General features: G+C 35.8%; 1 protein-coding gene across 1 annotated transcript in view; it reads right to left on the reverse strand.

Moving 5' to 3' along the window:
* Nucleotides 1-1,117: 1,117 nt before the first annotated feature.
* LOC129280593 (uncharacterized) overlaps nucleotides 1,118-26,589 on the reverse strand; it is a 37,630-nt gene continuing 12,158 nt past the window's right edge. Inside the window, exons 2-7 of the mRNA XM_054916594.2 lie at nucleotides 11,299-11,427; nucleotides 8,981-9,249; nucleotides 6,887-6,980; nucleotides 3,980-4,075; nucleotides 3,722-3,830; nucleotides 1,118-3,268 (exon numbers count right to left, since the gene is read on the reverse strand). Coding sequence (XP_054772569.2) covers nucleotides 2,743-3,268; nucleotides 3,722-3,830; nucleotides 3,980-4,075; nucleotides 6,887-6,980; nucleotides 8,981-9,249; nucleotides 11,299-11,427 — 1,223 coding nt within the window. The 3' untranslated portion in view covers nucleotides 1,118-2,742. The remainder of the gene's footprint in view (nucleotides 3,269-3,721; nucleotides 3,831-3,979; nucleotides 4,076-6,886; nucleotides 6,981-8,980; nucleotides 9,250-11,298; nucleotides 11,428-26,589) is intronic.

Consider the following 26,589-nt stretch of genomic DNA (forward strand, 5'->3'; position numbering starts at 1 on the left):
TTTTAGGTGTCACAATAGATGAAAATTTAAATTGGAATGAACATGTACGTTGTATAACTACTAGTATTTCTAAAAACGTAGGTATACTTTACAAAATGAAAAACATTATTCCACATACAGCTATTATCATACTATACAATTCATTAATATTACCTTATATATCGTATTGCAACATAGTTTGGGCAACATGTGCAAAAACTAAAATTAATACAATATACTTGTTACAGAAAAAAGCAATTCGAATCTGTACTGATTCCCAATATTCATCACACACAAATCCATTATTCCATAAACTAAAGACTCTAACAGTATTTGACATAAATTCACTTCAAAGTTTACTACTTATGTTTAAGTACGTAAATTACATGCTCCCACCTTCATTCCACAATTTTTATACTCTGAATACATCTATTCATTCATACCCTACCCGTAACTCTTCAAATTTCCATTTAATCAACCCCAAATTGCTTATTGCGCAGAGATCCAGAAGACACCATGGTCCAGATTTGTGGAACTCTCTGCCAGAGTCTGTAAAACAATCTTCGTCTCTTCACTCATTAAGGCAAACGTTAAATCTATGTTATTATCAGAATATTTGAAGTAAAATTTCTGTGTCGTATCCTTTTTTGTCGTGAATTCATTCCTCCTTCGATTCAGTCATTACCAATATCTCCATCATGACCACCATCATCTCCATGGCCTTCATCATCATCATCATATCACCGTCACCGTCACCCTCACCTTTATCATCTTCATACTAAAAATATTGCTTCATACTAAAAACATTGCCTTTATACATTAGCCAGTTAGCACAATTACCATGTTTACGGTTAAATTATAACCGCGCTTCCACCCTTTTCGCTCATGTTATACTCAGTAAAAACGCTGTTTAGGATTTTATACAACGCTGTTTACTATATATTAATATGAACCTTACATTATTTGTTTAACCGTTTAAACAATCATGTTTAGTTTAATGAAGATTAGATATGGAAAATTAAATTTATATTTTTTTACTGTGTATCTCATTGACGTATTCTAAGTCGTAGGCGAAGGCTGATATACAATCACGTACAACCAAACTGAAGAACAAATGAAGCCCATTGTTTTTTTTCTTCAAATTTTTATTTACTTATATTATCAAATTACAAAAGTCCCTGCAAGATGACATCTAAATGAGAAATACACATGTGCATGATGATTTGAGTTTCACCCGATTCACTCTGAATTACAAGGATTTAAAATAAATCCAGATCGGCTGTGAATAGTGACCAACCGAATTTAGGATTTATTTTAAACCTTAAGGATTAACTTTTAAATCTCAAAACATTTGAATTCAAATCTTTAAGATTAATATTCAAATCAAGGTTTAAATCTTAATCTAACATTCGGCTGGTCACTATTCACAGCCTATCTGGATTTATTTAAAATCCTTGGAATTTAGAGTGTTTGTTAGGACCAACCTACACTCTTAAAGAAAGATCGGTCAAATAACAAATTATTGTCTTTGTGAATATGTGTCCCACCAAAAGAATATTAATCTCGCCCAAAATTAGCATTGTTTTTCCTTTTCCGATTTTTCCCCACTATACACTAAGAACATTGTATTACAATGCATAAGAATTGGTGATTTCCATGAAGGGTACACATCTGCACCCCCTACATGCCCAAGGGTGTAAAATGTACCTATCTGCGCCATTAAATTTTTAAACGTGTCTCAGGGTGCAAAGTTGCGCCCCAAAACGAGATCACAATATTGCATTTGAAAGGTGCAGAATTACAACTTATTATGTGTAGAGGAAAATCAGAAAATGTACAATGTCATTCTCGGGGTCAACCTGTAAACTTTGCAAGCCCGTTACTGACCTTGAGATGGGAAGAAAGAAAAAAGTGCACATTGTTTTGTCATGTAAAACTTCAATATGACTTGAGTTAGTCACGAAATAGTGACAGATTTGTATTATTTCGTTTTACTAGTTAAAAAGCAGGCCTAAGCCGCTTCTGTCGATATTTATAAAGCTAAGTCGTGTCTAAGGTGTATTTCTCAACTTCTCTATTACAAAGCCTATCCCAGATTATACTCAACAACGTATATACAGACTCAAATATGTACACTGAACTTTACACGTCTCCTTAGATAATTAAGCACAACAAAGAAGTGGATTCAGTAATGGGTTTAATTCCGCCCGTCCAATTTCGGTTCATTATAATTTTACATTGCCTCGAAATTTCGGTGTTTTTGCCGGTAGTGTACCAGATACCAGGTACCATATTCTTTTATACTCCAAACAGTCTTTGGATAATTTTGATTCCATGCGGACATGTTTAAGGAAATTGAAAGATTTGTTTTACGTGGACTCGAACCATCTGACATTATTACTTTCAAATATTGGTAGGAGCTACTCTAGTTTCTTCAATGAAAATAATGAAGAACCTTCGACAGAACTAAGTTTTAGTTTACTTTCTAGTCCTGACCAACTGACGGATAGAGTCAACCGGACCGCTCCACATGAGGTTTTTTTTTTTCAACCTAAAATGTCCTTTAAGAGTGCTCAGAGAATTAGAATTGTGAATAACTAGCCTTCGTTCCCTTCATGGTGTCTTTTTCAACTCTGGTGCTCTCATCACTTGCCGTAGATTATCAAGTAACTACTGCAGAGATCGGTTGTTGCATTGGAGTTTTCGGCTTATTGTTCATCCACCGATAACTAATGGGCTATACACTGATGCCAACGGGACGTTTCAAAGAGTTCTTGATCGTGACAGGTCTTCTATCCATCCTGCATTGATTCCTCCAAACCCAAACGCACCTGGACCTGTGAATCTCCTGTAGGTAGGAACTTCTCTGTCAGGTTTATCTTCAGATGCCGTCAGCTCTCGCATGTCCGATCCGCTCTCGTAGATCACATTGTCCACCCATCCGCTCTCGCTCTGTCGCCTGGACGTCTCCGTCGACTTGGTGATGACGTTTGTGTTGGCGCGGTCTATCAAGTGCTGCAGGGAATACGCGGTGACGAACGAATCTCCAGTCGTACCTGTACCCGATCGATGGAACCTTGAACGACGCTCCTCGGCTTCTGTGATCTCGGCGTAGATGCTGGAGCGGTTGCTGTCGTGTGCGGAGAGGTATGACAAGTGCTTCCAGCGTGGTAAGGTGGAGCCGTTCTCGTTGATGAAGACGTCCTTCTGAGGGGCAATCTCCATGGTGCCTCGTTCTGATTTATTAGATGAGATCTCTTCGTAAGGGTGAGCGGTGGAGCTCAAAATCCTAGAGCAAAATAGATGAATTATATATATAGATATAAATTTTGTCTGAGGACCAAATATTCAAAGCTGAGGCTTCATAGATTTTAAGTGTCTGTTAGGTTCAGGATGTTGCAGAGACAAAGTAATACGTTTAGCTTTTGAGTTTAAGACAGTAAAACTATACCCGAAATTGTGCAAAGTGGAACATGCAGATTTTCTTGGTAAAATATTGACATTCCAAGTACGTTCGACATAAAAATGTAGTTCTACCCCTTTTCATTAAAATATACAAATTAAAATGATACAAAATAGAGTTTAGTTTAGCAGATCACAAAGCAACTCTGTGTCAAGAGAAGTGAGATGAGACATATCAAAGATTCCGCAATAGCACCCTCTATCATCAACTGACATGTAATGTACAAAATGGTTGTTGATGAGGGGCTCGGAGTCAAGGGAATCTATTAAATTGACCAACCTAATCTTTCTAACGAGGCACACCACAACGACCACGAAGAGAATGAGGATGACGACCACGGCACTACTCGCGACTACGGCAATCAGGAATGCAAGAGACGGCCGGCCATCTAGGAAAAAAAAAAATGCGGTAAAATATAAGTTAACCAGAAAACCTTATCCGTTTTTTACTTTTTTTACTGCGAAGAATTCATTTCAGCTAAAATTGAATTGAAAAACTACCGAACATAATCCAGTAAAAGTTGAATTGGCAACTTACGTACTGCATCCTCAGAAATTCCTTGTGAAATATTACCAGCTCCCTCTACGGGCAATGTCGAAGTTCCGTCAACTATCCCACCGTGCTCACTTCTCCCTGTAAAAAAAATGCATCAGAAAAGAATAAAACAAGTGGAACGCCTCTGACAGTCTCGCCTGCATTACGCGGTTCGATATAGCAGCAGTGCTGACTTTGAAAACAGCTATTGAATATTATTCACAAAAGAAAACATTTATATGTTGACGAGCGGCGCCTCTAGTCTCGCTCTGCTATTACGCAATAATGAAGGGAGCTTGGTTTCTAGAAAAAAAGTTTACAGTTGAAAAGCACCCCCCCCCCAAAAAAAAAAAATGGGGGGTTATCACCCACAAATGAAGGCATTTTGAGTTGTTCTCTTTCTCTTTTTGTGTTGCAATTTAACGGTGTGCACCCCCACCCTCCCCCTGGATCTGCGCCTGGGTTTGACCACTTGGTTTGACCCAATGACGATGAGCTGTAACGTAATGAGTCCATACGGTCCATACCCATCCCCTCCCGTATAGATCCGCCTCTGTCCTGCTTGCGCGACCCTTGCCAACAGGTAGGGAAGGGGGAAGAGGTAAACCACTACCCCCCCCTCCCCCTACCCCAGATCCGCCGAAGTAATTATTTAGAAAAAAAAAACGAATTATATAGCTTTCGCAGTTGCTATACTTTTGGATCGATGGGAAAATTTGCACTCGGTGTGGATATTCGTGTGTAATAATTCCATCTTAAAAGAAACCCAAACAAGTCTTTTCACAACATTTTTGTAATATTTTAATCTCATCTTACATGACCTAATTAAATCAAACTATCACTCTGTATTCCATGCTTTTGGCATTTTTGATAAGCTAATTGATTACTGAGTTCATGCCTTTACGCGCTAATATGTGGGATTACATCCTACGTTATTGTGTGGTTACTTGTTAATTCCGAATAGCACCTGTTTGATAATGTGCCATTATTTATTAGGCTCTGATAACAATGATAATTTTCTCTCATTTTAAAGGAAAATATACCATTATGTCGCATAAAAAGGAGAAAAAAAGGAAAATTCTGAATCAACAGCAATTTCTCCTGATTTGATCTGTTCGTTATTTCGTTTGATTTTGCTCGTTGTTCTTGCGTTATTTACTCTACAACTCACATAATTGTAAGTTTATCCACGAATTATCATCACAGGTTATTTTTGACAACTCAAATCCTTTCACAAAATCAAGTTAACCCCAAACGTTCAAGAAATTACAATCAGTCCCACGTGCTGCAATGCTTGTTAGGTAGGCCTCTGTTTCTCTATCTAGTTGTAGAAATCATAATGTAATTAATCAAATTGATTATAGACGGGGATAACTGCAATCTTTTAACACGATGAGTCTCTCAATCACTATAACCGACATTAACATGACGTCATTAATGACGCAGGTGCAATGTGAAATTTATGTATTTGGCCAACATGGAAGAGATGTGAAGCTCAAAAACGCCAACATAAAAAGGGATTAGAAAGTTTTGCCCCCCTCCCCCTCTTTTTTTAATTTGTCCAACTTATCCATTTATAAGGCCTATATGCAGTGGCGTAAATGAGCCAAAACTCTTTAGGGGACCAGGCATGGCGTTTGGGGCAAATTTTATTTTCAAAGCTGCGAGCGAGCAAAAATGTTGACCCTTGATTTTGATACAAATATCTTACTTTGTATTAGATTTTGACATTTTATTCAGAATCTAATGTAAAATTTCACCCCTTTCCCGTTCCTTCAATTGTCTTTCTCTTTCCATTTTATTTCTTGGTCATGAAACTTTTCTCTTTTTTTTTTTTTTTTTTTTTGGGGGGGGGGCTTGCTCTCTTATTCTTTTCCCCCACCACGGCTGTTCTCTTTATACTTTGTAATGACCTTTGCCTTCTCTTTCTTACTTCACTTTGTGTTTCTTCTCCGTCTCCTTAATTCCTTTCCTTCTTTTCCGATCTACATTTTCTTCTCTCCATCTCCTACCTGTTCTTCTTGTTATTGTTTATTGTTCTCCCTCTTCTTCAATGTTTTCTCTTTTTTTACCTTTTCTGTTCTTTTTCTTTTCCCACATTTTATTTTGACATGTATGTTCAGAAAATAAGCTTACAATGACGACATTAAAAGTGCAAATACAGGGACCAATATCACAAAGAGTTACAACAGTTATGCAATTGACTGCTAAGCCAGGTTAGCATGGTAGTTACCATTCATTCATTCATTTATCTATTCATTTTTCCAACAAAATTTATAATGCAATAATTACAATAAATGAAACATAACAGCAGAAAATATAAATGACATAATTATTCAAATAAACCAAATATAAAGAATATACACCTGGTACAGAAGATAATATTTCCAATTTGATAATAACAATATGCAAGATATGTTGGAAAAATGGAGTGGCCCACTAAAAAGCAAAGCTTGTAAAGTGTGGACCACTCAAGAAGAAAAAAAAAGTATAACACTTAAATCTAACCATGACAAAGTTACAAAAGTTTGAACTCTTTATGAAACAGTCCCTGAACTGAAAATCATCAAATGTAATTGAAAAGGAAAAATGCATGATGATGACTTATTTTCAGATACTCCTTCAATATGCAACGAGTCTCTTCGAAGTCAAAATTAAAAATGTATATATACATTAAAAAAAACCCACTTAATATACGAATGGCAAGGATAAGATTTGGTTAAACTATCAAAAACTTATTTTTCCATACTGCTTTCCCACCCTAGTGACCAGAAACATGATTGTACACTCTATGCAAACTTTAAATTTGATTTCTGGAAGATAAATTTCGAGGTATACTCAGCCAAGTTCGTAACGATGAACCCCCCTGTCAAACACACCTGGCGGTAGAGATTATCATGGCAGGCTCACCTGTAAATTTCCGAGGACTATAAACCGTAAAGGACAGGTTGCTAAGGGCAACGCCGCTGTTTTGAGTCTCTCCTACCGTCGCTTCGAATATGAGCTGTTGAAATGGAGAAAATGTTTCATAAACTATGTCAATTTTGTACGATCGATGAATATAAAGATGAATGAAAATGTATCTACATTTGAAGTAGAATGGATGTGAGAGAGGAAGAGAGTGGGAGAGAGAGTGTGCGCACTTGGGAGATGGGTATACTGGGGCCCGTTGCAGAAAGAGTTGCAATCAATTGTAACTCTAAAAATCATGGGCAACTTGATGCATCTAGGACAGGCGTAAGTAAAGATCGCAGGATTTATTGATTAGAATAATTCATCAAGATTAAAGAAAATGATTGTATATCAAATAAAGAATGATAAAATTAATTCAATGTTCATATTCTTTCATGATTTGGGCCTTTGGGATGCTAGGCTGTATGTTTAAAAATTAAAGTTGGCAAAGCAGTTCCGATTTTTCTCGCTTTAAAATGACCAAAAATTATTCAAAACGAAATATTTTGAAGGACTGGTTTTTAATGATTTTGTTTTTGATGAGCTTGGATTTAGCACGCGAGTGAATTGGGAGTCTTAATTACTCAAGTGTACCCTATAGGGTTAGTGTCACATAATCTTGTTCCATTTCGTTGTTATGTTTTTTTTTGGTGAGAGTGGGCTAGTCTAAATTTCAATGATAGTCAAATACTAGTAGGCAGAAAATAAAAGAGGGAGGGGGGTACATCGACTTGATTTTGATAAACTTCTTTTAATTTCATATACGGTTTAATAATTTTTGTTTTAATTTGTATTATTTATACTGTCATTAATTGTGCAACCAGTGAAATGCAGTCCCCGACTGCAGCAAATGATACTTTCTCTTTATCACAAAATACTATTATAAAAAAATCAACCTTATTCAAAAATGAAAAACAATTATGACAGACTTCAAATCCAGTTAAAAGAGGTAATATGGGGGTATTTTGGGATGAAGCACCTGCTAGAGATGCCCTTCACGAAAAACACTAAAATAGAAGTGACCAATGATTAGTCAGGTATCAGTTCATTTGGTTGCTACCTGTTTCGTGTCACTCGGTTTATGCCACAGTCCAACCTACTAAACCGACTCCAAAACCAAACCGAATAATATACCATTCAAAATAACGTAAATAACGTAGTATCTTTAACTAGTCGGGCGGTTACATCGATGAAACCGACTCCAAACCGAGTGATGTCATCCCCGTTAACGTGATCGGTCTGGAGTCGGTTACATGCACCATTGAAACCGACTCCAAACCGAATATATGAATAAGTCGACTATATTTTCTTCATTACCAAGGGGATCCACACTTTACATGCTTTACAAGCTTTGCTTTTTAGTGGACCCCCCTCATTTCCATTTATGCTCAATATTATACTGTTTTTTTTTTGTTTTACGAAGTAAGAATGCTCGTCTGTAAAATTGTACTTGATTTATATTACTTTGTATTATGTTTTGAATGGAAATTGAATAAAGAATTGAATTGAATTGAATTGAATTGAACTGAATTAAAAAATTGAATTGTAGTTAATCGGTCTGGTGCAGTTACATCAACGAAACCATGGAATCCGGGCCGACTCCAAACCGAATGATGATATGCCATTCGTAATAATATAATATAGATTAATTCGATATGAGTCGGTTTCGTATGTGTGACTGTAGCATCAGCCTCGATGGCCAGTGTCCAACCACTGCATGATGGTGGGTGTTGTTGTTATGGGAAGGGGGGGGGCGGGTCTGGGCTACTACCGAAAGACAAGAAAGAGGGTGTATGTGGAACGGGTCATAGGCATATACCGACTGTAGGATGTATGTTCTATGAAATTGAGCGAAAAATTAAAATGCCATATAACTTTTGTTATTTTCCATCAGATTTTGATTATTTTTTAGCGTTTTCCTTGTTTTAGTTTTATCATTTATTTTTTTAAATCATGTTTTTTTTTTTTTTTTTTTTTTTTTTTTTTTTTGGGGGGGGGGGGTAATTTTGCTATTAAATATCGGGTTTGACTTATATTTGATAGAGCCTGTACCTGAAACGGTTCCGAGACGGATTCATTGAAATCAGCCCTCCTCCATCCTCTTGCCTCGCTTCCCTTCCTCATCAGCATCCTCTTGTCGTTGGTCGAGCCGTGATTCATGATAAACACCTGCAACCCACCGCCATCCCGGCGGTAGATGTTATACCAGAAGGAGACGGTTACCATGGAATTGCCCGCGGCAGGGAAGATACCCGATCGGAACCGAGCAACAGAACCGGACGCTGGCCGGTTACCTTCCTTGCACGCGCAGACGAAGGTATCTGAAAATGTGGAGATTTTGATATTTTAATTTATTTCCATTAAAAAACACAAGCAATATTACAACTACAATAAATGAAATCAGGCAGACAGTCCTACTCAGCAACACCGATCATGGTGATTCTGGTTTCGAGTGGTCACCATACGAACTGGCATAATTCATAGACTATTATAATAATGGTTAGTTTGGGAAACAATCCTTATTTGAGATCTCCATCATTCTGCAAGACCAAATTAAGCTGGTTTTCAAGTTTACATTTAAAAACATCTCGGTTTCATTAAATACTTATCGGGTCAAACAATTTGTTCTAAAATTATGAAGGTTGGACAATCAATCTAAAAATAGCAACAGCCCATCAGGACCACTTTTGGAAGCGAATCCTGTACGAAACAACGACTACACTTTAAAAACAGAGAGTAAAATTTACCCAATATTGGGTAGAAAGGGATCATGCATATTTACTGGGTAATTTTTTTCCGTCAATATTGGGCAAAATACATGTTTGAATGGGAAAATTCAACGCAACGTTGCGTAAAATCTACAAAATATTTGGTATCTTTTTACCCAACAAACATACATGTTCCCATTTTACCCAATATTGGGTAAACCCTTTTTTTAGAGTGTAGTGACCAATAGGAATTTGCCAATTTTAAAATGTACAGGGGGGTTCGTGATGGTTCAAATGGAAAAAACAATCAACAGGCAGTCAAATATTTCATATGTATTAAAAAAAAACCTGCCTGCTCACGTTGGTTGATAATATGCAAACTATGTTTCGATCAAGGAGTGAGTTGTTTGTCATCATATATTGTTAATAACAAACAAGGAGCATATCATTCATCATGTAACATGTATCCAAGTCTTTGACCTTTAAGAAAATTAAGTATAACTTGAGATATATCCTGCGGTTGACAACCCCTCCCACCATTCCTGCATGTCTTCCTCTTCCTTGTTTTTTCAGGAAAAGAAATAGCAAGGGGTTTCATCCGCCCCTCCTATATCCGCTCCCGCAATTAAAATTCAATGAAAAGTTGCGTATGGCCTACATCGCTAGCCATCTGTCCCATAATTGCGATAAACCAAATTTCTTCTTGAAAAGTTTCTTCTGAAAAAGTTTCGTCTATAAACCTAGTTTCTTCAGGAAAGAAGTAGCAAAGGGATTAATCTGCTCCTCCTATGACAAGTTGCGTACGGTATATATCGCAAGCTGTTCGTCCCATAAATGCGATAAACCTAGTTTTTTGGGATAAGCTGAATTTTTCGCATTATTAACTTATTGTCGGCGATGAACTGAGGACTTTTTTTAACCGCATTTATGGTTCAAACGGATTGCCATATAAGCGTATCAATAATTTTTTTTATTCATTTATTTATTTGTTTGTTTATTCATTCATTTATCCATTCGGTATAAAATCATACATACATAATACATACATGATGCAAATTTAAGGCCCACGGATGTCATGGATGTATTTCACTTTAATACATCAAACCTTGACAGTATATATAGAAGAAGAATTATTATTTTTTATAAAGATATATGTGTTTTTTAAATACCATTCGAAGATCTAATTATTATGCTGGCTATTTACGGAGAACCGTCAATGACGACTTATCACTGGCTTTGGGATGGCAGGTATCAATGATTATCAAGAGCATTGTTAAAGAGAGGGGATAAAGTCATCGAGATGGTTATGAGAGGGATTGTTTGTAGGCTAAGTCTTTACTGCATCGTATTTTGTTGACATTTGATTTCATACAGAAGAAGGTTTCGGCATTTATTTTTTTTTGGAAGAGATATTTCTACTGCAAATGTATTGAGAGTAACCACTTCTTATGAATGTTTGAATTAAGTATAGGCCTACGAGATCGGATTTTATTTGCATTTTTCCCACGAGAAACGTCATTCCCCCAATATGTCATTCCTATTTATGCATGCTATTTTAATGAATGTAGGTCTATATGTTATGCAATTATTTCGCTTTAGTTTCCGTGGAAATGAATAAATACGAAATGAATTTTGAATTTACATGAGACTCCTCCAAGTTACCTGATGGCGCCATGTTTTGGTGTCTCGTATTTGAATATGACCTCTGACCTGTCCAGTTGAAGTCATCGTCTGTATCCTGCGTGTAGTCGCAAATCCCAGTCGTTTGGCCAAAGTCACAGTCATACCGAGCTGAAAATCAAGATGAAATTATTCATTATTTGCTTACAACATTTGGAACAAATTTCATATCGAAAAGGGTAACAAGGGTGAGTTATATCTTACATTTAGAAAACGATTAACACAATGAATTTATTGATAGATTCTTTTTAAAGGTCAAGTCCTTCCACATGAAGTTATTTGAATAAATACAACCAATCGTATCATTAAATATTTCAACGAAACCAGATGTAAAATAATAAAGTTATGATAATCTAAAGCTTTCGCTTATTTGAAATACAAAATTTCGAAATTCAAATTTATATTCTAACGTACGGCTGAACACAACTTCCATAACTGCTACCATTTTGTAATATTGATGATATCTTAGATGATACTCGAGTTTTCTTAACATTACTAAAAACCATTTGCCAAAGCTTTATACGGGCTTTAAAGACCGGGCATTTAGAGAAAATTTTAATCAATCCTTTTATCGACTGATACTTACGGCATGGACTTAATCCATGTTCGTATAGACAAACAAAATATGTTGTTTGTTAGTTGCCATGGATACATCAGTGACACGCATGATGAATCACAGAAACTAACGAAGTATATGTATTATTCACCCTATACACAGCAGCTAACCTGACAAGCCAAACTTGTCATTTTAGGTATATCACAGTATAACATATTAACTGTGCAATAGTTGCATAAAATGTTAAACAAGTGTTTTAAATCTTAAACAACAAAGTTTTAAGTTTTATATTCAATCTTCAATAGATTAATCATGTTTGTTTAATTTACAGGCCATATATTAAGAAAAAATTATAGCATTAAAATAATTATAGTACAGCATTGTACGTAATTTTAAACAGCATTTTGCTGTTTACACTTAAAATTTAAAACCAGCTCATTATAGATTTATACATGACCACGCCAGAGAAGTGTAGAATAACACATACCAGTTGCAATAACACCTATGTTACACTATTTGTTTACAGACAAATTTGGTGTAAACCCAAATCGAAACTGGTGTTAAAGGGAAAGTTCACCCTGAAGAAAAGTTTGTTGAAAAAAAAAATAAATAAAATAAAATAATAATATTGGTGATATTTTGAAGAAAACCATTAGAGATTAAGAAAGTTATTAAAATTTTAGGTTTTCGATTTGTGACGACATAAACGAGCAGCTGCACCATATATGTAATGCAATAGAATATGCATAAACTTCAAATTTGTAATGGTTCGTGATGACTCATTTTTGTTTTCTTTTTAGGAACGGGCGTGAAATGTTTTTCATTGGATATACTGAAAGTATACAGTAAAAACCATTTTCAATTTTCTGAGAAAATGCCATCTCATTGGTTTTCTACCATATGATATGACGGAGAGTTGCTCGCATATGACGTCACAAATCAATAATTAAAATTCTAATAACTTTTTTATTCTTTGATGGATTTTTCTCAAACCTTCGGCAATATTTTTTATTATGTTTTCTGCTATTTTTGCACTAAACTTTTTGTCCGGGTAAACTTTCCCATTAAATGCCCGTTATAGGTATCTTGACCGGATTGGCTGTATAATAATTTTTTACGACTCTGCATGGTGTTGAATAATATCGATGTTTTTATAGTGAACCCAGTGCCATAAAAATAACATAATGTCCAAAGTTTCATGGAAGGAAGGGACATTTTTCAAAATTGTTTTTTTCTAAAACATAATATTGTCAACAAAATATAGGCCTCATAGCTCTTTGTTATTCTATGGCTAAAGAAACGATGTTGATGCAGGGAGGTAAAAGTTAAAAGAAAAAAAATAATTTAGCATGACTTGAACTCTTCACAAGTCTTGAACCTGTACCCAGATGAAAGATGCAATATTCGCATTATTCTATAGAAATTTGACAGTTGGTAGACCGGCATATCTAACAAAATGAAAATAAAACCAATAATAAAATACCCCCAAAAATGAAGTAAGGACTTTACATTTAAAACATTTTACATATTGCCCAACAAATTGCCATCTTCATCTAGAGGTCGCAATAGGAGTCTCGACTAAAATATTATGATATATGTGTTAGGGTGGGGCGGTATTATAGGGGCCACAGTAGGCTTCCGCAGCCAACGAGTTAAAGCATTTATAGATCCAGGAGGTGAGATGGGATTGTCTTAGTACATATAAATTTCAAAAATTGCTAAAAGGGGGAGGGGCCGCTGCAGAATTATTCCGAAGAGCAGCTATGATTTATCCTCGATGGAAATCGTATCTTGAATCAGTTGTCGCCTCCATTTATCAGGATTTCATCGCCTAGTAGACGGTAACCAAAATAAGTATGCATGTCAAAATAACAGCTGACCTGGAGGGGGCAACCGAAAGGAAGCTATCATAGCTAGGGGGTTCCCCCTCTTTTCCGGCGCTTTGCTTCTGCCCCCTGTAGTGGTCGGTACCATCAGTATCATCATTCCTCTTTTTCCTTATTTCGTCTGACGTTCTTTGTAGTTTGTTCTTGTTTTTCTTTCTCTCTCTCTCTTTTTTTTTCTTTCTTTCTTTCTCTCTCTCTCTTTTTTCTTTCTTTCTATCTTTCTTTCTTTTTTTGTTTCTTTGTTTCTTTTTTCTTTGTTTCTTTTTTTTTTCTTTCTATCCATCTTTCTCTTTCTTTCTTTTTCTTTCTTTGTTTTCTTTCTTTATCTTTCTTTCCTTTCCTTTTTTTTTTCTATTCTTTTGTTTTCTTTTCTTTCTTTAGTTTCTTTCTTTCCTTTTATTAGAACAACTTAAAAATGACGTATTATTTTTTTTAATTGAATGATAGAAGAGGAAATAGTCCATTCTTATGTTTAGCTCTCCTCTTTCCTTCATTTCTTCCTCTGTTTTCACTACTTTAAGAATGTCATAAAAGGGAGGGGTATTTTTTTCTTTATACGTTCCACAAAAGGCAAGATTTTGTTACCAATGAAGATTAACCCAGGCCTTTAGAAGTCATGATCAATAAATGCAAGAATAGATGTCAATCCGGCACATCTTGGAAAGGATTCCAGACTAAATTCATCTAGAATCGAGGTTCCAGTCTAAATCTTACTGTGTCTACTCTATTAAGCCCATGAAAGATCCAATTTATACTTCCGTTCATCCTTTCAACGAGCCGTCATCTGTGTTTAAGATCTCAACTATCTTTCCGTGAGAAACCACACAACAAACATTACGTCAGGGACTGAACGGAGAATATGGGGATAAATATGGCTTGGAAAGTTTACTCGAAACCAAGTCACATTCAATTATTCAATGGATAAACAACCGTTTACATCCCTTTGGCGTGGTGCTTCAATGTCGTACGGATTGGGGCCTTGAAGACCCTGCCCCTGCCCCTCCATATAAGAGAAACGTTTCGAGATCAATTCAGAAAAGAAAAATGGGGAAAATAGGGTTGAATGATGAAAAAAGGGGAAAATTGTGAAATATGATATAGTTTTCTGAATATTATCTAGGGGCCACTATACCCCCCCCCCGGAAAAGGGAAAATTGGTGAAATATGATATCGTTTTATGAATATTATCTAGGGGCCACTACCCCCCCCCCCCCCCCCCCGGTGCCGCCTCTGCCTACATTGTGTAATAAGACAATGTTATTTCGGAGATAACATGATGAATGTTAGGCTCACAATAATCGCTGGCCTGCATACTTTTTATGAACGATATTAATGAATTTTAATGAGTGATTTATCATCGCGTGTGGCGACACAACGTTAAATCCAGGAAGATGCCGGCGAAACAGTTTGATTTAAAGTAGAACAAAACCCTTTTGTGAAAACATAGAAATAAGAAAGTAAGATCAATGAAAATTTGAGAATCATTCGAAAAAACAGTAAGAGAAAAATGCACATATTGAATGTCGTGATCGCTTCTATCAAGGTCCTCTTATTGGTCACAGAAATACAACCACCCATTTTTACTGAGAATACAAAATGACCCAAAATATATATTTTTGCCCATTTGAAAACAAATTCTTTGTCCATGATATATGTGTTACAAGTTTCATGTCCTCCCATGATGTTTTTAATGTCCTCCAATTAAAGAAACCTGATAAACTTGATTAAAGTGATAAATTAAGCAAATGAAAAAATGCTTTTGAAAAAAGTGTGGTTTATACAATACAAATAATTTGACATCTTATACCCGTTGTTCGCATTTCCAATGGCAAGATGTCCACATCATTAGTGATATTAACATTCAAAACATTAAAAACTTTCTTAACATCTGTTTGTCATGTCATTTGTCCAATTGTGCTTACATCGATCTTATTTTGTTCTATTTGTTTTTCTGTGTTCACACGAGGTAACTTGTTCAGAGGGTTTCACTCTCCTTTAAAAACCGAAATACAGCGATGTCAGTTAAATCAGGCCAGGGATAAACATTTCGACCAACTCTACTATGTACTAAATTTTTAATCTCTGGATTAAGAACTCTGGATAAAAAAGGAATTATTGTATTACGCGAGCAAAGCACCTGTCTGATCTAATTTGAATCCGAAAGTATTGATAATTGACATTGGAGGTTACATACAGTGTACGTATGGTGTCAGGATGGGATCGCAATGGTATATTTTATATATTAAAGGGATGGTCCGGGCTGAAAATATTTATATCTAAATAAATAGAGTAAAATTCACAGAGCAAAATGCTGAAAATTTCATCAAAATAGGATAACAAATAACGAAGTTATTGAATTTTAAAGTCTATCAATATTTTGTGAAAAAGGTTATATGCACATCGTCATGAATATTCATTAGGTGGGCTGATGATGTCACATCTCCACTTTCCTTTTTCTTATGTTATTACATTAAATCATAAATTTTTCATTTTATCATACATGTGTAAATGATGTGTCCCCATTATGATGAAATCAGTTGCGGCAATAAATAACTAATGCACTTAATTAATTGTCAATCCAATTGTTTTGGGTCTTGGTAGAAATGTTTTGAATAAACCTAATTTTCTATAATAAAATACAAAAGAACAAGTGGGGATGTGACATCATCAGCCCACCTAATGAATATTCATAAAGACATGCTTAGAACTGTTTCACCGGAATAATGCAAATCTTTAAAATTCAATAACTTTGTTATCCGATTTTGATCAAATTTTCTGCATTTTGCTCTGTGAATTTTACTCTATTTATTGAGATATGAATATTTCCAGCCTGGACCATCCCTTTAAAGGGGAATCCAGCCTTGGCCATAAAATGTTTTTTGGGGAAGGAGAAAAATAAATTAAACAGAATGGTGAAAGTTTGAAAGAAATCGGACAAGCAATAAGAAAGTTATAGCTGCTTTAAAATTGAGATCACTAATAGTATGTACATTTCAAATTGGCAACTGGGTAAGTAAATTATGACAAGGGGCAAGGACAACTTTCCCATAGTCCATGTACTTTATTATCAGGGATTTGTGGTTTTCTTTTAAGTACCCATTCCCCTGGGGCAGTAATCTAAATATAATCCAGATAGTATATTGTTTAATGTCCTCATGAAAGAAAAATATAATTTGAAGTAAAACTTTTGGGAAAAATGACATTTTAGCCATAATATGTATTGGAGTACATGGAAGAGTAGTCCTTGCCTTACATCACTATGACATCCCATATGCGGCCAATTTGAAGTCTCCATGGGTATAGTGATATTTACAGCTTTTAAAAATTCATAACTTTCTTGGTGTTTGTCCAATATTGTTTAAACTTTCACCTATCAACTTGTCTGATTTTTCTTTTTCTTATAAAAACAAGTTTTTATTTGGGTTGGATTCCCCTTTAATTCATTTATTCATTTACTTGGGGTGTCTTTTACTATCAAGTTTAATCTTAAAATAGATTGGTCAAAATAGCAAATGGTGATTGTGTCTGTTCGACACAAAAAGTCAAATCAACCAAAATTTTATTGGTTAGAATATAACAGAAGTCTGGTTGAAATTTGTTATTTTATCGGTAAGACATATTTTCATCGATAGATTGGTAGCTTTGACCATGGACCTGCTACTCTGTATGTCCATGCTTTGACCAATCCGTTTTGAGAGCGCATTTCATTTATTCATTCATTTACTAATATTTATTAGTCTACATGTATATAATAAATTATGAACATTATATCAGAAGTAGGACCACTTTCAAAATAAATAATCGATTTGTGAAGATTGATTGTGTAATGAAAAAAAAATGAAAATGTCCAGTATTGTCCAAAGTTATGGTAGACACTAGCAATAAATTGGTTGATTTTAACCATTCTTATCGGTAGGGCAAATTAATATTCACCAACGCATTGGTCATGTTGGTTAGTTTTACATTTAAAAAACGTACAAGACATGTCTCGTGAAAATCCCACTTAAAGCGAGGTCATGGAGGTTAACACCCAATAATGTAAATGTTTGGGACTTTAATTTACAATGAATCGTTAAACATTATTTTTTAATGACCTATTAAATAAATAATATTTATAATGTATTTTGTCTGTTTTGTTTTTAATTTGTCTTTGTTTTATCTTGTCATTTGTGTTTATTCTAAAATTCAGTATATTTTTGCAGGCAAATAGCAGTTATTTTGTCTCTCTCTCTCTCTCTTCAGGGTGGGGGCACATATACAAGCTATGCTGTTGAATGACCCCTCCCCCCCCCCCATTTTCATCGATACTCATATACTGTATATCTATCTAAAATATGTAACATAGTTGTCTGCCAAAATATTGTAAATATTTTAAATTTCTTCATAATTTTAATTTTCCTTTTCATTTATATAATTGAAGGTATATAGGGAAATAAGCATGATTTTGAACGCATTGAATAATTCACATTGGAAAAATGATGTAATGGCAAAAATCTGAAATATGATCTTCATTTTTCTAACTGCTTGATGCGCGCGCTCTGGTAGTCATGTTGGCGGTTTAAACTTCGTTTTATTGAATTTCAACATTTGTGGTATTCTCCAATTTCGTTTTCAGAGAAGGAAAATATTAACTTCAATCCTCGTTTACCTCATGTGTGCATAAAATTTGTTTTCATGTATGTGTTTAACTGGCTATAGGGATATGATAAGTTCACATAGTAAACAACGTTGTTAACATTTTTAAAGCGTTTTAACTGTGAAGAAGAGTTTCATGTATGTTGAACTTGGAAGTCAGGGGGAAAATTTATTCCCTCAATTAAAATATTGAAGAATAACAAGCTGAATTATGCCAAACGAAACTCATTCATTTCATTGACGAATTGGTTTCTTAATGACCTGCAGGAACATACATACCATTCGATTATTATTTTGTAATAAATGGCAGGATAAGTTTTATTTATGTATGATTTCATTTTTTTGTTCTTCTTTCTTTTTCATTATGTTAAATTTATGTTGTATTTGTTAGGCGCCTTGGGCATTCCTTGGAGTGGATATGTATGCATTAGGAATGTATAGTCATTATTATTATTACCAGAATCATTATTATCAATATTATTATTATTATTGTTATTATCAATATTTATATTGTTATTAGTATTACTATTATCATTATTATAATTGTTGTTATTGTTGTTGATGATTATCATTAATATTAATTGAGTCATTTTTTAAGTTGATTTCATAATACGTGTTTTATTAACTGCATTGGTTTTGAAGTTAATATCTTGTACTAAACACATGACATGTTCCTTCTTTTTTCATACAGCCCTCCATAATTATGGCAAGAGGAAAGTAATAAACCTACTTATAGGGGATATGGGTTTATGGAAGAATTCAAGACTTGTTTCTCGGTATAAAGTTGTTGTCTCTCTTGGGTCGATCAACCATACCAAAAAAGGGAAATGTGTCATTTTTTTTACTACAGATTGGCGCCTTTGTGATTAGATAATATATCAATAATGATTTAAATCAGAGAACAGAATACAGGATTAGACCTGATGAAATATGAACGAGATTCAGTAGAATATACGTGAGATCGACTACACACCAAAGCCTTGAAAATAGTCCCTTGAAAATGTAAATTGAGGGAAGGGGGAAGGGGGGGGGTGGGGGAAGAAGGAGGACACTTCGACGGACAGTCTGCAGAAGTTGTTAGATGAGGAGATTGGAAGTGGTGTTTTATCAGGTTTATAGAAAAGCGCCAGCGTAAAAGACCGACGGTTGTGGATAGTACAAGAGAGTGAAGGTGAGAGAGTAGGAGAGAAGAAAAAAATAAGGAGAAAAGAAGGAGGACGAGAATAATAATAATAATAATGGTAATAAGGAGAAGAAGGAGAAGAAAAAGAAGAAGATGAAGAAGAAGAAGAAGAAGAAGAAGGGGAGAAGAAGAAGAAGAAGGGGGAGAAGGAGAAGAAGAAGGAAGAGAAGAAGAAGGAGGAGAAGAAGAAGGAGAAGATGGTGGGGGTAAGTTGTCCTTGATTGATAGGCAGGACATGACTTGTTAAGGTATCAGTTTTATCATGATATCTCATCATCAGGTCCCGACAAGCTATCTCTTCCTCCCCTCCTGGATAGGTCCTCCATGCCAGAGGTTGTCTGGCCAATGCCCTTTCATTGCATCTTCCTTCGTATCAAAGGGAAGTAATTAGAACGAGTTATCGTTACACTGTTTGAAATCTATTCCTGCCGCCTACATTTTCATTTTTTATATGTACGGTTTAAAGGGGAAGTCTCGCTCACTGACTTAAAGATTGTTCCCTTTGAAAGTCACAACATATATTTTTAATAGGAATATGCCGTTCATACCCAAGTGAGGACATTTTTGCCAAATTTTCCTCGAGTAAATGTGTCCCCCCTTATGGGAAACCCTGGATCCGCCCCTGGGTATCATAGAGATGAAATATCGAATGCTGTTCATGATAACTGAATGTTGTTGTTTTTTCATAGGTGTTTATGATGTAATTGTGGTTGAAGATGAAATCAAACTTTATGAGAGAATATCGATAAATTTATTTTTAAATCACATGGCAGTCTTTAGCTAAAGTTCTATAAATATAATGCATTAGATTGAAGCAGAATTGACTACAATATAATTAGAGCATAATAAAATACATAGAATAGAGTAGAAGAGAATAGAATGGAATAGAATATATTAGAATAGAATAGAATATAGAATAGAATAGAACAGATTATAACAAAATAGAATAGGATAGAATTTTAATAGAATATAGAATAGAATTGAATAGAAAACTAGACTAGACTAGACTAGAATAGAATAGAATATAGGATAGAATAGAATATAGGATAGTATAGAATAATAAGGATTTATAAATGCACCCCAAGAATATTACAGGCAATGCTGTCAGTGATTTTAGTATAAATATTTCACACATTTATCCCTTTCTCCTTGTCCAAGTTCAAGGTTCGGAAGTAATACTATTATCTCTTCAAAGTTCACCACAATATTTCATGTCAGATAGCAGTGTGTCCATACAGGTATATGTCTTTTTTTGAAAATTCTGCGCTCTCCGACCCCCTCCCATGCCCCAGCCTTCCATGTCAGCCCCCTTTGTCACTCCCTCACTCCCCGTTACCCTGCAAGGGGCAGGGGGAGGGGGCTGCAAATTTTCATGAAAAACTAAATATTCATGCATACAATAACAAAGAAAGGAAACAACGTAGTGTTCAACCCCGGCCGGTCGCTTTGCTCCCTCACTATTTTTCAAATTTCTCTCACTAAACCGAAGTATCATGTATGTCCATGCCAGGGCGGATCCAGGATTTTCCAAAGGGGGTGGGGCATTTTTGTACAGGAAGAAAACGGGTTTCACTCCAACATGGAGGTAAATTGCCAATTCGTCTACTGCCAACTCGTCCATTCCCCATACGGTCTACTTTCATTCAGTCCAATGCCATTTCGTCCATCAACATTTTGTCTAACAACCATTTGGTCCAATCATCACTTCGTCTAATCACCAGTTCGTCTATAACCATTTCGTCTCATAACCAGTTGGTCTAATATCTATTTTATTTTCATTCATTTCACCCAATTAACACTTAGTCCAATTAGACCAAATGGTATATGGACTAAATGGCTGTTGGACCAACTGGTTATCAGACGAAATGGTGAGTGGACGAATTGGAAATTAGACTATGTGGATAGCGGACGAATTGATGCTAGACCAAATGATAATAGACGTGTTGGCAATTGGACCAATTGGCATTAGACGAATTGGAAATAAAAGATTTCATTTTGTTCCAGGAAAAACTTTGACGAGCAAAAAAAAAGGTTCTCGCTTGCCTATACGCATAACATATTCCCCCTCCAAAAATGGAGCCTCTCAAAAGGGAGGGGGGCACAGGCCGGATGTGCCCCTACCTGGATCCACCAATGGTCCATGCCCCCCCCCCCCCTCTCTCTCTGCATTCTCTTTCTCTCTTTCTAATCCTTCCCCTCTCTATGGTCATGATGATCATGGTTTGATACCCTTTGTCATAAGATTTAACCTTGGTCTGATCTATATATGCCAACTTCACTGAAGCCAACAATCATTGATAGTTGGGACCAAATGGCTTATGACAGAGACCACGTAGTAATTTGAACATGGTGTCGGATGATCTTCTAAGCAGCTAATTATGATCACACTTTTGCATAGGCTTATTATTCACAAAGTCGCGGGGTTCTAAACATAAGTTTTCGATTCAAGTCATAATTCCCCATCAATTAAGGACTCATGGTGGTTTAGTCATAAATGCGGTAGTGTTTTATTTACGCCACTCTTCAGATTTTGATAAAATTTCCTTATTTTCCGTTTAATTTTGATATCTATCGTATAATTTTTTCTACTCGATGTTTCATCGTTTTATCGTATTACCCCCTATTTTTCCCCGACGACTTTTCAGCTTTTAAGCGATAACACTTTGACTTGTATTTTGTTCAAAGTCTCGCCTTAATATTTATCACAAAGGGAGAAAGTTTTTATATTAAGTTCTTGCCTATATTGGGATTCGAACCCGCAACCTTGCCATTGTAAGCGCAAGGATTGTCCCTTTGCACCACGCTGACGAGTTGTTCGAGTCGTTGCCAATTACGTCAAAACTTTATGAATCGTGTTTTATGAATATTCATGATGTGTCGTCTTTAACTAAATAAACCATATTCTGACGACGGGAAGAAAATCTCGAAAGAAAAAAAAAGAAATAGCCCCCGGGCCCACTCCCTCATGGCCTGCAATGCCCTCGCGTCCAGAAAAGCGTCGAAACGATGAACATTGTCGTTTCAAGCATCGAGGTGTCGTCTGCCATGCAAATAACACTTGCTTGGCATCCATATATAGCGTACGCAGAATTTTTGAAAGGGGGGGGGGTTCAAGCTGAATGAAAAGTTGACAAGCAAAAAAAAAGAAAAAAAAGGTCTTAAGGGGTTTGGGCATCAAATAAATTAAAGGGCGGTGAACACCTGTAACACCACCCCCCCCCCCCTGCGCACGCTACTGTTTTGCATATTCTAATCTGAATTTTACTTCTACTTAGACGATTATTTGACTTAAAATGAAATCTTGACGTAAAATGTACCGTATTATAATTTCTGAGCTGAATTTGACTGTAACCCATTTTACTATTCTCCAAGATTTCGTTTTCGTCTGTGGTCAACAACACGTTTAAAATGTCACAGACTGTTACAAGCTACCAAAACCAGGGGACAAGATCGAGGAACCCCTAAATCAGGAAACGGGGATGACTGTTTCACTGTCACCTACCCCTCCCAATACCCCTCCATATAATTCTATCAATTATTTATACCGTGGAATTAAAAACAAGTGACGTCCCTTCTAAAGAACCATGGTCAACTCCAAAGCAACTATGAGAGGTCTGTACATAGTGCAGCAATTGGTGAACATAACAGAACTTGTCGACGCACCATAAACCAAAATACAACAACAACAACAGAAGATGATCTGATTACAGTCTGAATGCAAATTACAATTACTAATTTTGTAAACATTTTATTACAAATATATATATTGCAAGGTGAGATCCATAATGATGCACATGACATAACTTATAACCACCATAACGATGGCAGTATATTAATAGCTTAATACATCCACATAAACACATTACCTTTGTTTATTATTATCCTTCTTTGTAGATATATCTTATGGATGAGTAATGTTCATTGCAACCACCAACTGGAGCGTCGTGGCCCAGTGGATTAGTCTCCGGACTTTGAAACAGAGGGTTGTGGGTTCAAATCCCAGCCATGGCGTAATTTCTTTCAGCAAGGAATTCATCCACAGTGTGCTGCACTCGACCCAGGTGACGTAAATGGGTACCGGCAGGAAGTAATTCCTCAAGAAGCTGTGTGCACCTGAATAGGTAGCCTAGCTTAGCCGGGTAATAATGATATAGCAGGGCCCGCTGGGAGGACAGTTTTCGGAACTGAAGTGGCTACCCTGGGGAAATATACCGTTATTATTATTATTATTACAACAACAAGAAAACATTAAATCAACAAATACATGATGTATACATGATCAATGGACATGGTGGTTCAGAGGTAGAGCGCCCGTCTCATTATGGACGGGAGGTCGTGGGTTCGATCCCCGGCCAAGTCATACCAAACACTTTAAAGATGGGACCTTAATTCTGTCTTCTTGTCTTGCGCTCGACATATGAGAATGGAGAAGGGTAATAATAACATATTATGTTATGCAGGACCCGCTGGAAGAACAGCTTACAGCTGAGAGTGGCTACCATGGGTAAATAAGAGTTGTTGATATTATTATCATTCTTGTTATTATCATTGTTTTTATTACTATTATTATCATTGTTATTATTATTATAATTATTTTCATCATCATCATCATTATTATTATTATCATTGTTATTATTATTATTATCATCATTACTATTATTATTATTACTATTATTGTTATTATTATTATTATTATAAACAAAAATGTACAAGTATCTGAAAAGTTTCAGTTCAGAACTGTGATTAGTTCCTTTAACTACTACAGCGCAATCTGGCAAAAGCAACAATACATTTGTAAAAATCATAAGACATTTCTACTGAAAACGAAGCTAATTGAATTAGTGCCAGATATAGAACAAATTGAGCCAAGCGGATAAGGGCACAGACTGGATAGATGCGTCGAAACCAGTGTGTCGTATCCTCACAAGAAATATTTCTTAATCTCCACGAATTACCAGGGAAATTACGTGCCTCAGATAGATTGCCTGTTTGAAATTAAGTCACGAAACATCTTTGTATTTCGAATAGCATTCAATGAAAATACTATTTATTGAATAATTTTGAAAAGCTAGAAACGGAGTGCGTCACTTCATGATGCCATGGATAATTTCTTAGCAAAATGACTACATACTGCCATTTTAATTGTCAACCATTTCTTTATGACATTTTCGCCTTCATGAATGCATTAAAATTTGTATCTCTGTTGAATTTTCAAAATACTTTATCTAAATCTTTCTCATGTAGAGTCTGAAGCACCTTACCAAAGTGGATCTGGTACTTTGTGCATTACACCGTCATTGCTGTAATTATCAATGTGCCCCAAAGCCACCCCCCCACCACGTTCTGAATGCGAGTGATTAATATTGAGATCTATCTCATTTACAACTGACAAAGGGTCACCGGTCTTGTGTCATGGTCCTGGGAAGCGGGGATGACGTTTTTTGGGGTGACGCGTGTGTTATTTTCCATAGGTAGCACCCCATGCAAATCTGGTAGGTATGATAAATGGCACAAATGTAACCAAAATGAACTCCATATTGTAGTAAAAACCCTTTTTTGGCCTGTCAAATTTTACAGGACCGAAACGACCTTCATTTTGTAGTGACCTCTTTTTTTCTCGTCAAATTAACTTCGGCACCCCCTGTAAACAAAATCGTTCTTAGGGCCCAGGCTAACTTACGTTTAACTTACGAACATATTTGTAAGGCACCCCTGGCCATAAGACTCACAATTGATGGACGTTCAGACAGCTATGCTGACTAATAAATATACCCGGGTATAGTGGCTCAGTGGTAGAGCGTCCGCCTCAAAGACGATCCCCGGCCGAGTCATACCAAAGAACAATATACATGGGATCTCCGACCTCGTTGCTCGGCGCTCAGCATTTGGATTGGAGAATGGAGAAGGGTAATAATAACATATTATGTTATGCAGCGCTCGCTGATAGAGCAGTTTTACTACCCTGGGTAAATATTGATTCAAACTTCATGATATCAATAGTTCAATTCTTGATATCAAGTTATTGTAGTCTTAAAATCAATAATTCATGTATAGAAAATCATTTTGCGTTGGTAACAATAAAAAAACTGCCTTGACATATACACGATATATACGTCAACATACATCGGTATATACTCTGCTTAAAACGTTCACGTGTGACAGCCACCCTTTAACATAATGTTTGAAATCATAATCATTAAGCCTCATCAGTTCAAATATGGTGACAAGCCAACCGAAGCCTGGATTTTCTTGGGCGAGGCACACTAAATGTCCAAGAGCCCTGGACGTAATCGTGTCTCTAGTTTTTTTTTTTTTTTTTACATAAATGACTGAGTTCTAGCACACTCATTTCGGATAGACATAAGCGATAGTTTTCCTGAACCTTAAAACCTATTCATTTACACTTTCATTAAAATTCATTTCATCATGTTAAATACATGAACAAATTAAAACAGACAAAGAACATATGACCTCCACAGTTTTGTAACATACGGCAACACCCATGCTTAACTCAGTTGACGCTGTCACTGCATGGGGGACTGAATATTTACATTAATTCATGATCTGTGTGAGAGTTACACGTTGGGCCCATAGCTTATTGTTCTTATTTTACATATAGGAAATTATATAATAATGAAATGTTTTATTAACACCCCAGGGTAGCCAGTTCATTAATACAACTGGGGGGCGTTTCATGAAAGGACTTGTCGGACGTTTTATCCGACAAGTCCCATTTTATCCGACAGTTACCATAGTAACAGTACCTCTCAGCCAATCAACATCAGAGAAAGATGTCAGATCTGACAACTTGTCGGATGAAAATGTTGATGAAACACTCCCCTGATCTAACCTCCATCCTGAGTGATGGCTGCTATTGTTTCAAGCAGTTTTCTGCTTATTGTAGCGAGCCCCTGTATTTTTACCCGACTTTCTATTTTACATGCTTTACTTATAATACAATTTTCAGTCTTATACATTATGATTTATCTTTTCGAATGTCACACAAAAAATGT

The sequence above is a fragment of the Lytechinus pictus genome, chromosome 17 (genome assembly GCF_037042905.1).
Source record: "Lytechinus pictus isolate F3 Inbred chromosome 17, Lp3.0, whole genome shotgun sequence".
Classification (NCBI taxonomy): Eukaryota; Metazoa; Echinodermata; class Echinoidea; order Temnopleuroida; family Toxopneustidae; genus Lytechinus; species Lytechinus pictus.